The 12,064-nt window shown below is 43.7% G+C and overlaps 1 protein-coding gene across 3 annotated transcripts in view; it reads right to left on the reverse strand.

Moving 5' to 3' along the window:
• The window catches only part of cpne5b (copine Vb), a gene marked incomplete at both ends in the record, with an annotated part of 280,331 nt that overhangs the window by 167,356 nt on the left and 100,911 nt on the right, over positions 1 to 12,064 (reverse strand). For all 3 annotated transcript variants that reach the window (XM_084061233.1, XM_084061232.1, XM_084061231.1), the window contains one exon: positions 9,632 to 9,708. In XM_084061233.1, the coding sequence (XP_083917359.1) occupies positions 9,632 to 9,708 (77 nt within the window). The remainder of the gene's footprint in view (positions 1 to 9,631; positions 9,709 to 12,064) is intronic.

Here is a 12,064-nt window from a genome sequence, read left to right on the forward strand (position 1 = left end):
TCAGTACCGACTGCGATGGGTCGGCCATCACCATCCGGATGCCAGAGGACATGCCGGTAAATGGTGCATTTATATAGCACTTTTATCCAAAGCGCTTTACATAGATTGTGCATTACATTCACCCATTCACACACACATTCACACACCGATGGCAGAGGAAACCATGCAAGGCACCAACCTGCTCATCGGGAGCAATTAGGGGTTCAGCGTCTTGCTCAAGGACACTTCGACACTAACTCTGGGGGAGCCCGGGATCGAACTGGGAACGTTGCGGTTTCCATCTGGCCTCTCTACTGGCTACTCTACCCCTGAGCCGCTGCCGCCCCAGGCTTCCACCCCAACTGCTGTATGGTCAACTACGTCATGGCCAGCGATCTGCAGGAGGTTAAAAGCGGAGATATATATACAAGGACCGGCTCTCAAGAGGTGATGTGGAATACAACACACGCAGCTGGAAGGAAAGCTCTGCCTGGGAGCAACTCTCTCTGGAGTCAACTTTTGGCCAAGCTGGACTTCCAACGCTTTGAAGAGGAGAGGAGTAAGTGGTAACGGTGCATTTATATAGCGCTTTTATCCAAAGCGCTTTACATAGATTGTGCATTACATTCACACACACATTCACACACACATTCATACACCGATGGCGGAGGAAACCATGCAAGGCACCAACCTGCTCATCGGGAGCAATTAGGGGTTCAGCGTCTTGCTCAAGGACACTTCGACACTAACTCTGGGGGAGCCCGGGATCGAACTGGGAACGTTGCGGTTTCCATCTGGCCTCTCTACTGGCTACTCTACCCCTGAGCCGCTGCCGCCCCAGGCTTCCACCCCAACTGCTGTATGGTCAACTACGTCATGGCCAGCGATCTGCAGGAGGTTAAAAGCGGAGATATATATACAAGGACCGGCTCTCAAGAGGTGATGTGGAATACAACACACGCAGCTGGAAGGAAAGCTCTGCCTGGGAGCAACTCTCTCTGGAGTCAACTTTTGGCCAAGCTGGACTTCCAACGCTTTGAAGAGGAGAGGAGTAAGTGGTAAACGGTGCATTTATATAGCGCTTTTATCCAAAGCGCTTTACATAGATCGTGCATTACATTCACACACACATTCACACACACATTCATACACCGATGGCGGAGGAAACCATGCAAGGCACCAACCTGCTCATCGGGAGCAATTAGGGGTTCAGCGTCTTGCTCAAGGACACTTCGACACCTTGCGATTTTCCCCTCCGGCCCGCTCTACCGGCCACTCTGCCCCTGAGCCACTGCCGCCCGAGTGAGGCGAGGGAAAGATGGTCACTGCAGTGACAACTAACACACTTCACTGACTTCACTGTCACCTCAAAACTCACCAAAAGAAGAAGTCATCATCGGATACGATGGACTACCATAAGCAAGTAAGCAAGCCTGTCTGTCTGTCTGTCTGTCTTTTTTCTATGGAAATAACAAAACAAACTATAAAGCTGATTCATCCATTCTGTCTGTTTTATCTATTTGTTGGTCTGTCTCTTCTCATTTGCTTTTCTCTCTCTTTTGTCTATACCACATGGCATGGAGAACACAGTGTCCTGCTAATTAAACCACCACTCATTTCCGGACGATTAAAATCAATACAATTAGCTGGGGACAAAAAACTAAGTGGGCGGCGAGACAAAACCACACATTGAGGCTCTTTTTTTTGGTATGCAATCTAGTGTATGGAGTTAATCAAAATAAATCAATGACTGTGTGTGTGTGTGTGTGTGTGTGTGTGTGTGTGTGTGTGTGTGTGTGTGTGTGTGTGTGTGTGTGTGTGTGTGTGTGTGTGTGTGTGTGTGTGAGTGTGAGAGAGAGAGAGAGAGAGAGGAGGGGGTGTATAATGGTATTTCTATACTGTGGGTTTATAAGCTAGAGCTGTCCTGAATGAGTCACTGGTACAGTAAGCATGATGTTTGACATGCTGGCCTTTGATTACTCCTCAAAGCCTTGGTTGATAAAATGGATCAATATAAGTTCATATAGTCGGGCGCTCGGGTGGTGCAGTGCTGAAGAGCCTGCCCACCACCACCGCAGAGGTTCAAATCTCCGCGCGGTGCATCCGGCTTTGTCGAGCGTCTACACCAGGGGTTTTCAACCAGTGGTCCGGGGACCACCAGTGGTCCTTGAGGGGGTTCCAGGGGGTCCCTAGCCAAATCAATAATTAGGAACCAAATTGACCCTTATGTGTCTGTAACTCTGAGAGTGTACAAATGGAACCAAATGGACCCTAACGGGTCCATTTGGTTCCATTTGTACACTCTCAGAGTTAAATAAACACTGATGATGGTGATCCAGTGTAGATTGGGACCCCCAAGAAATCAAAATGGTTGAGTCCCTGGCATATCTTTTCAAATGGGGGTCCCTGGGCTAATATGTGTCAATTTGGGGGTCCTTGACGCGAAAAAGGTTGAAAACCACTGTTCTACACGAACACAATTGGCCTGTGTTCGGGGGAGGGTAGCCGGGTGGGGAGGGTGATATTTGTCACTATATGTAATCCTATACAAGCTGGGGCGGCACCTGTCATGCAGGGAGTGTCGGGCGGGAGGAGTAAGACAAGGGCTCTACGTCCTCCTGGTGGGGGCTCCTCACTGGCAGGTGAGTAGTAGGATACAACAGAAGTCACAACAACACAACAAGATTATAGTCAATTGAAATAAAAAAATAAAAATGAGCCAATGGTCAATGGGCTACTGTATCTTATTGATATTACATAATCATATACTGTATGGGTATATATGATATGACATACATTATAATATGACTGAATAGTCATATACAGTATATCGTTGCTGTCGGATGGAGTTTCAGGATTAAAATTCAAAAATAAAAAAAATAGCCGAACTTGTATACAAGCTCAAAACGCGTCTCTTGGCGGTGCGTTTTGAGCCTGTAGTTCGGCTATTTTTGCTACTTTTGTGTGACACTGTAGTATGAAGTATATGGTATTCATTTACGGGGGGAAAAAATATATATATATATATATATATATATGGAGATATAAAGGAGAGCCATACAGAGTGGGTGGTTAAATAAAACTTGAGTGGTGCCCATAGGACATGTGGGGATGTCCCAGTGGCACAGGGTGGCTCATTACAGCATGGCCAGCAGACAGGCACAAAGCCTCAGACAAGGACATGGTGTGTGTGTGTGTGTGTGTGTGTGTGTGTGTGTGTGTGTGTGTGTGTGTGTGTGTGTGTGTGTGTGTGTGTGTGTGTGTGTGTGTGTGTGTGTGTGCGCTCAAGGATAGTAAAACCAGGCAAAAGTGACTTATGGGGACATTTTTCTGGTCCCCTTGAGGGAAATTTACATTTTCATGGCTGAGAGCAAAAGTTACAATTAGTTACATGTGTGTACGTGCCTCTGTGAGTGTGTGTGTGTGTGTGTGTGTGTGTGTGTGTGTGTGTGTGTGTGTGTGTGTGTGTGTGTGTGTGTGTGTGTGTGTGTGTGTGTGTGTGTGTGTGTGTGTGTGTGTGTGTGTGTGTGTGTGTGTGTGTGTGTGTGTGTGTGTGTGACTTGTCAAAAGTTACAACATTTTCCTTTGGGTTTAATACAGCCAATGTCCAGAGAGTCTTTTTTCCCCCACTTTCCTCACAGCTCCGGTAAGTACAACTACACTTTTAACATCCTTGAGCAGAAGCGCTGTGGGGGTAAACATCTCCTGGCCTTCCATTGCAAGGCTTTGCATGATCTCACACACACACACACTCTCACACACACACACACACACATCTGTATTCAGCCCTAAGGTCGGGCCATTATGGAGCCGCCAATGCAAACTGGTCTCAAGAGCATCTTCTGCGCCGCACAGCAAAATCCTCAGTGTTCATTTATCCATTTGTAACTCAGAGAGCGTACAAAATGTTATACCAAACGGACCCGTGAGGGTTATCCTGTATATTCTCAGAGTTAAGATTAGCGCCCAGGATTTTACTGTGTATACAGTTACTTCTCTGGTACAAGACAGCCCTGAGGGAAAGATGTGCACAACGGCTAAAGTAACCCATTTAGACCGGGAAAGAATCTGTGTCATCATCATTAGATTTCTTTGGCTATTCAAAAATAGCATATCTAGAAGCTCATAGCGCGGCACTATGAGCGCTATGAGCTTGTATTTTTGAATAAAATCGTCAACGTTTGTGCAAAGCTTTTGAATATATACATTTTTTTAAAGTGAACATTTTTTACTCAAATCTTTGCTTCTGGGGATTCCACAAAATGTCTTCTAAATCCTAACACATTATTTTTTTTTTTTAAACGTACGTTTCTATAATCAGTGGTTCTAAAACTTTTTCCTGTCAAGGACCCCCACAATTATATGTATTCGGTCGCGGACCCCCACCATCTCAAAATATGTTGTAATAGGGACCCCCCATGAAGCAAAGATTTGAGTCAAAAATGTTCCCTTTAAGAATATATACACTCAAATATTTTCAAAAATGTTCACGATTAAAAATAAATAGCAGATCTACAAGCTAATAGCGCGGCACTCGGTGCCGCGCTATTACCTTGTATATCTGCTATTTTGGAATAGCCAAAGACATCTAAAATGACTCAGATGCGTCCCTGGATTGAATGGGTTAAGCTGCGTATACAGTACCGCAATCCTCCCATCTTATTATTGTAGAGTTCACAAAGTTCAACTGGTATATGACATGGTATATCTCTTCGACATATAGCCAATTGTGTCTCCAGAAAATCAAGTTGAGTTATCTCCTGAAATGTGTCAAAGCAATTCTTTGGTGTCAGAGAGTTCAGGAGAGTGTGACCTCCTGTGGGATGGGAGTCAGGGAAGTGAATCCTCACTAATAGTCTTTGTGTGCAAGCTCTCGACGTTTGCGGTTACATGGAGGTGTTAGAATGGGGAAAGAGGCAGTGGTTGAAAAAGTGCAATTATTTTTTTTTTACTTACGTAAAAGTATTAATACTGCAATGTAGAAATACTCTGTTACAAGTAAAAGTCCAGAATAAAAAATTTTGTTGAGTAAAATAACAAAAGTATTGTATAATAAATTGTATAAAGTAAAGTATGAATGTGCTTAAAGTACCAAAAGTAGAAAGTACTCATTATGCAGAATGTCCCATTTCACAAGTTTTCAAATGTATATGATGCTTCGCGACGCATTGTGAGCTTGTAGATCGGCTATTTTCAAATGGCCGAAATGTATATAGGGCTGAAGTGGGTAATGTATGTGTTGTAATAATAATAACAAATCTACAAAGAAACTAGTCCTAACTAAAGTTTTCAAGTAATTGTAGCGGAGTAAAAAGTACAATATTTGCCTCTAGATGGAGTGAGTAGAAGTAACTGAAAAGTACTGACAATTGGAAAATACCTCAAAAGGTTTCTTAAGTACAGTACTTAAGTAAACTTTACACCAGCTGGGCTACAGTATATCACTTTTGAACAATGACATATAGCCAATTGTTTCTCCAAAAAGTCAAGTTGAGTTATCTCCTGAAATGTGTCAAAGCAATTCTCTGGCGTCAGAGAGTTCAGGAGAGAAGGCAAGACTTCTCAATGACCTCCTACTCCTCTGGGATGGGAGTCAGGGAAGTGAATCCTCTACTAATAGTTTGTTTGTGTGCAAGCTCTCGACATTTGCAGTTACAAAATGTCAGGACGTCTGTGCAGACTCACTCCTCAATTACCCCCTGTGACAAGTCTGAGAACTCACCTCTTCAGACTCCACTTCAACCCCTACAACTCTAGATGCCAGTTTCCATTTAGACAGACGTTATAGGCTTGATGTACGCTCTGCACTTTGTAGCACTTTGTTTACTTTGCAGTTTGCACTCTATACTTGAACCTGATGCTTGTTGACTATTAGGGTTCGTCTGAGTGTTGCTGCTAAATGCCTAAATTAAAGTGCAAATGGTAATTGTACAAATACGCACTCTGCAGCGATCATGTCAATCCCATCCATCTCCATTAATTGGCGGAGGAGCTGAAATTCAGTCAAGCCTAATATTCTAAAACAGTGGTTCCTCTCAACCTTTTCAGGATCAAGGCCCACTGATTGATGGATTGATTGAATAATGTATTTACTTAAATGTATTTAAGTACAGTTCAATACAAGGTCTGTTAAGTGGATTTTAAACCCAATAAAGCACTATGGCTCGTCTCCATTGGGGTCCTTTGTACTCAATTCATCGAAGGAAAACTCAATTGAAAAATGTAAAATCTCGAAAGCGTTCATGCACTTTCAGAAAAAATACTATGACCGTTTCCCCTTTTCTTTATACTGTAAATTAATGGGAAGGAAAGTACAGTTCAATACAAGGTCTGTCTGTTCAGAGGATTTTAAACCCATAAGAAAGCACTATGGCTTGTTGTTGCCATTAGCGTCCTTTACAAGTTGAGAATCGCTCTGTTCTAAACCTGAGAAGCAGCGTGAAGGCGTTCGTTCATTATTCCTAATAAATGCATTTGGCTAAAACATCATCTGAATTACGGCTGCCTTGTACCGGCCTTGATGGAAGCACAAAAGAGGCTCCTGACATGATGCCCCCTCCATTGCTGTGGTTAGTGCTTCACGCGGCAAGCGGAGACAGAGAGAGGTGATTTGGGTAATTTTGCACAGCGCTTTGCCCTTTGCTTTAATTACAATAATTATCTGTTCGGAAACATCTGTCAGATGTGCTGTCTCTCTCCCTCTCTCTCTCTCCCTCTCCCTTCGTCTTCCTGTTCCATGTCCTTGTATTATAATGTCACTGTCTCCTTTCCAAAGCGTCCATGCTATTGACTGTCTCCTCTCGTACCCTTACTGTGTCATTCTTATTGTCGTCACTTCTTACCCTCTCTCCTTCACTTATCACCCTCTCTCTCCTTCACTTATCAACCTCTCTCTCCCCGCGCCGCTCCCTCAATTTCATGTTTACAGTAGTGTCTCAAATCTCATTTTTCTACTACGAAATGTGTGGTGTAATAATAATAACTAGAAAAAGTGCTCCTCGGAGCACAACTCTCCGCTGTTGGGAATGTTGGGAATGTTCTATCTGTATAAGTGTCCTATCCGTCCTGTCTGTATAAGTGTCCTATCCCTCCTGTCTGTATAAGTGTCCTATCCGTCCTGTCTATGTAAGTGTCCTATCTGTCCTGTCTGTGTAAGTGTCCTATCCGTCCTGTCTGTGTAAGTGTCCTATCCAATTGTTACAGTATCCGCCATTTCTCAACCATTTCGTGATTGTTCCCGTCTTACCTCACTCTTACCAGACTTGTGTTGGGAATGTTGGGAATGTTCTAATTCTTATGTTCTAACTGTCCTATCCATCCTGTCTGTATAAGTGTCCGATCCGTCCTGTCTGTATAAGTGTCCTATCCGTCTGTATAAGTGTCCTATCCATCTTGTCTGTATAAGTGTCCTATCCGTCCTGTCTATGTAAGTGTCCTATCCCTCCTGTCTGTGTAAGTGTCCTATCCCTCCTGTCTGTATAAGTGTCCTATCCGTCCTGTCTGTATACTGTAAGTGTCCTATCCGTCCTGTCTGTATACTGTAAGTGTCCTATCCGTCCTGTCTGTATACTGTAAGTGTCCTATCCGTCCTGTCTGTGTAAGTGTCATATCCTCCTGTCTATGTAAGTGTCCTATCCGTCCTGTCTGTATAAGTGTCCTATCCGTCCTGTCTGTATAAGTGTCCTATCCGTCCTATCTGCCAATTATGTATCAGCCATGCAGCCATTTCGTGATGGTTCCTGTCTTACCTCACTTTGACAGTGGCAGAGACACTGTCAAAGTGACGCCATGTATTTATACAGTATGTCACCGTATTGTCACGTGTGGCTTGACCAATCGGTGTGTCATATTTAGAAAGTGAAAACAATACTCTCCTGCGGAGAGTAATAATAATAATGAATTGCATTTTATAGCACTTTTCCAAGTGCTCAAAGCGCTTTACAATGGTTCATTCATTCATACAGGGGGGGGGGGGGCATTGGGAGGTGGAGCGGCAAACAGTCGACGCCAGCCTCCCCACTTTTTCCCCACATTCACACACCAATGGTGGCAAGCTAGCACCGACCGAATCATTGGAGGCAATGTAGGGTTCAGTGTCTTGCCCAAGGACAACATGTGGACAGGAGGAGCCTGGGATTCGAACCGCCGACCCCACGGATCATAGGACGACCTGCTCTACCTCCTGAGCCACAGCCGCCCTAGGTGTGTAGGTGTAGCGGATGGATGGACGGACAGACATACACACAGACAGGCAGCTCTGTATGTATAGTGTGATAAAGAGTTCAGTTAGTGTGAGAGAGTGTGTGTGTGTGTGTGTGTGTGTGTGTGTGTGTGTGTGTGTGTGTGTGTGTGTGTGTGTGTGTGTGTGTGTGTCCCTCGATAACCTTCCTGTCAACCATCAATATAATAAACCTCTCAGGGTCTCTAAAAGCAACAAACGTATAAGGATTTAAAGCCAAGGGATTTTCAAGGAGACGACTGTTTGACTGGCTTTTATTGTCTAGGTGGTCACTTCAAGGTTGAGTGCGTGTGTGTGTGTGTGTGTTTGCATGTGTGTGTGTGTGTGTGTGTGTGTGTGTGTGTGTGTGTGTGTGTGTGTGTGTGTGTGTGTGTGTGTGTGTGTGTGTGTGTGTGTGTGTGTGTGTGTGTGTGTGTGTGTGTGTGTGTGTGTGTGTGTGTGTGCGTGCGTGCGTGCGTGCGTGCGTGCGTGCGTGCGTGCGTGCGCGCGCATGCATTCTTTTTCCTTTTCACTGCTTCCCCTCCGTAACCTGTCAACACCATTAGCTTCTGCTTCATAACAGCTCCTCTTCCAGACAAACGACTCATTCCAACATGAGGCTGAGGTAAAAATGAAGCGGGCCCTTCACACCTCAGCACCGTTCTACCACCAAGTCAAACTCATGAGCTCCACCTGTGACGGAACACTCCATGCAAAATGACTGGAGGATGACAAACAGCCACGTTCAGAATCACACACACCAACACACACCTTCAGTGTAACCGCACCACACAGTAAGATATGTGTAGTGTTCGTGGAACATCAACCATTAGAGCCTATACAGAACAAGTGCTGGTATTTTCAGCACCAAGGCCAGCGGCAGGGTGTTAGTGGAGGGTTGATCCCGCCCTCTCACATTTTCAGAGGCTGTGCTTGTGAACCAACAACCTCTGCTTCCATTTTTACACTGCTTATAAGTGTGTTCAGTTCAGATCAGGCCATGATGTAGCGTGTGTGGTTAGGCATGCAGGTCCTGCATCTACTTAACCATGGGCACACAGCGCAGGGCGTGCATCATGCATGCACCATATGGGCACAACCGAGAAAGGAACAGAGGTCCCTCCTGGACTGAGTCAGGGTTTTGATAAAACGTTGCTGTCAGGGCAGAAACCTTGTACTGTGTCTCCATCTTTCAACTATTACGTTTTTTTTGTTTGTTTGTTTTTTTCGTAAATTGATGCCCTACCTTCCTCATCATACTATAGAAAATAGCAGATCTACAAGCTCACAACATGTCGCATTGTGACACATGGTGAGCTTGTAGATCTGTGATTTTCACTATTTAACTTGTTTTATTTATATATAATATAAAGGAACATACAAGGTTTCCACCCGACAGCGATGAAAAGTGAGATGGTTGAAATGTGTACTCACCCTAATGGCTTCTCCAGTCGGCTGGCTGGTGAACCCACGATCTCCCCGAGAGTACAAAACACCTGGCCCAAGAAGTCCTGCAGGAAGCAAGGTAGGAAGCAAGGTAGGAATGATTAGTTGAATTGGGGCAAGGAATATGGCCTAAATAAAGGATCTTTCCTGTACAAATACACCGCATGGGTTGGTGAGGTGAAATGTACTGCTCTGTTTCCCAAACGTTTTAGTTCGAGACCCAAAATAGACCCAAATGTACAAAAAAAATACATTATGAATTAACGACATAAGCTATTTTTAACAGTGTAGTGAAAATAGCCTATCTACAAGCCGCAATGAGACACATCGCAATGAGACACATCGCAATGAGACACATGACACGTGTGAGCTTGTACATCTGCTATTTTCACAATTTCTTAAAAAGTTTTACTTACATTTTTTAGACATTTTCTGAAATTCTTTTTAAATAATAGTTTTACACACATTTTTGGAAACGTAAAACCCCCCGCCGGGATATTAACTCATGACCCCAGAAAACTGCGATCCAAAAATGGGTCCCAACCCATTGTTTGGGAAACACTGATATAGTGTGATAGAGATGACATTGCGTAGGTGGAAGCAGGAAGTAAACATTGTCCTGGTTCCCTCGACCAAAAGCCTATGGGATTTTCCAAAATAAGCTCTGTGGTATATACAAATGTATGATACATACTGTACACATTTTGTTCAGTAAGTATAATCCTCAAACTAACACCACTTTTATGATTTCTTAATGAATTAAAAGGCTAACATTACGCTATAAATGAACTACACCACGGTCGCATGACCTCACTGTCACTTTGAGCCGAGGGAACAGGAAATACAAAAGGCCCCGGTTACAAACACCCTGGCATTAACGTGCTTCTCATGTCAAGATTGTGTCACTAATATAGGGTACTTTCAATAGAAAAGATACTTCCGTAACCCAGGGGATAACGGAGTGACGTCGGGATTTCGAAACACTATTTTAGTGTAGGTTTGCTATGTATAGACCAACGTCTCATTCATGAAAGGGGCTGTGTAATTATGTTCAGCTCTAAATGTGTCAACTGATGCATACTGTAAATAAAAATCTGTTTGAATTTGCATCATGCCTATAAGCCTAGTTATGCATCCTTACTTCAAAAACAAGCAATATACATCAGACATCGTTTTTTTCCTTTTCTTTTATGTTTTGACACATGTTGGGCACATTAACATTTGTTTGAGGTTTGGCACTGTAGCAATTGATTTTGCATGAGGAATAAAAATAAGGCATTCAATTAAAAGCCACACACGGATTCTGCCACCTACGAGTGCCTCAGAGCAGACGTGGGTTTTTGGTGTACCTACAATGAACAGATTCAGGTCAAAATAATAATGAATGAATGACTGACTGACTGACTGATGAATCAGACTATACGCTCGTGGAATCATGAATGAGGCCCATTGAACATAATATGGCGAACCTGCAGGACATGTTGAAACAGACAGGGCAGCCTTAGCAAAGGTCTGCACTCTAAATTCTTATTAATGTGCTCAAATGTTTCTCTAGTCATCCCCCTGAGGTGATTTCTGCAGTCACGTTCCCAATTAAACCATTAAGACCGGGAACGCATCTGTGTCATTTTTGTCAAGATTTCTTTGGTTATTCAAAATGCTTGCTTTTGGGAATTCTACAAATGTCCTCTAAATCCTAACAGTTTTCTTTTTTTTTAAAGGTATGTTGCTATAATCCGAAATGCTCACATTTTTTCATGTCAAGGACCTCCCAAAATGATATGTATTTGGCCGCGGACCCCCATCTGAAAATATTTCCCCCCCAGAAGCAAAGATTTGAGTTACAAATGTTTGCTTTTAAAAAGAAAAAGTGTATATATACAAGATTTTTCAAAAATAGCAGATCTACAAGCTCATAGCGCGGCACTCGGTGCCGCGCTATGAGCTTGTAGATCTGCTATTTTTTAACAGCCAAAGATATCTTAAAATGGCACAGATGCCGTTCCCGTTCTTAATGGATTAATGTGCTCAAATGTATTCTCTAGTCATCCCCCCTGAGGTGATTTCTGCACACTCACATTCCCAATTCATGTATAATACATCCCGGGTGCATTCATTTCACACCTTAGATGTACTTACACGATTAAGCGCCATCAGATGGCTATCTGCATAACCCGAGACACACTTTAATGCAGTGGGTGTGTAAACCGGCCGGAGGGGGCTGGAATTAGCTACGGCAGTGATTCCCAAACTTTTCAGGTCGCGCCCGCCCCCCCCCCAAAAAATAATCGTATTTGAACTGGGGGACCCCCCCACCCTGACACGCACTTGGAATATATAGGCATTACATTTAGTTAGACTGAAAATAGCCTACAAGCTAGTGGGAAAATAAGGGCAGAAGTTCACAACCTTTTCTAGATC

The sequence above is a fragment of the Gymnoscopelus microlampas genome (genome assembly GCF_963454915.1).
Source record: "Gymnoscopelus microlampas genome assembly, chromosome: 7".
In the NCBI taxonomy this organism is placed as follows: Eukaryota; Metazoa; Chordata; class Actinopteri; order Myctophiformes; family Myctophidae; genus Gymnoscopelus; species Gymnoscopelus microlampas.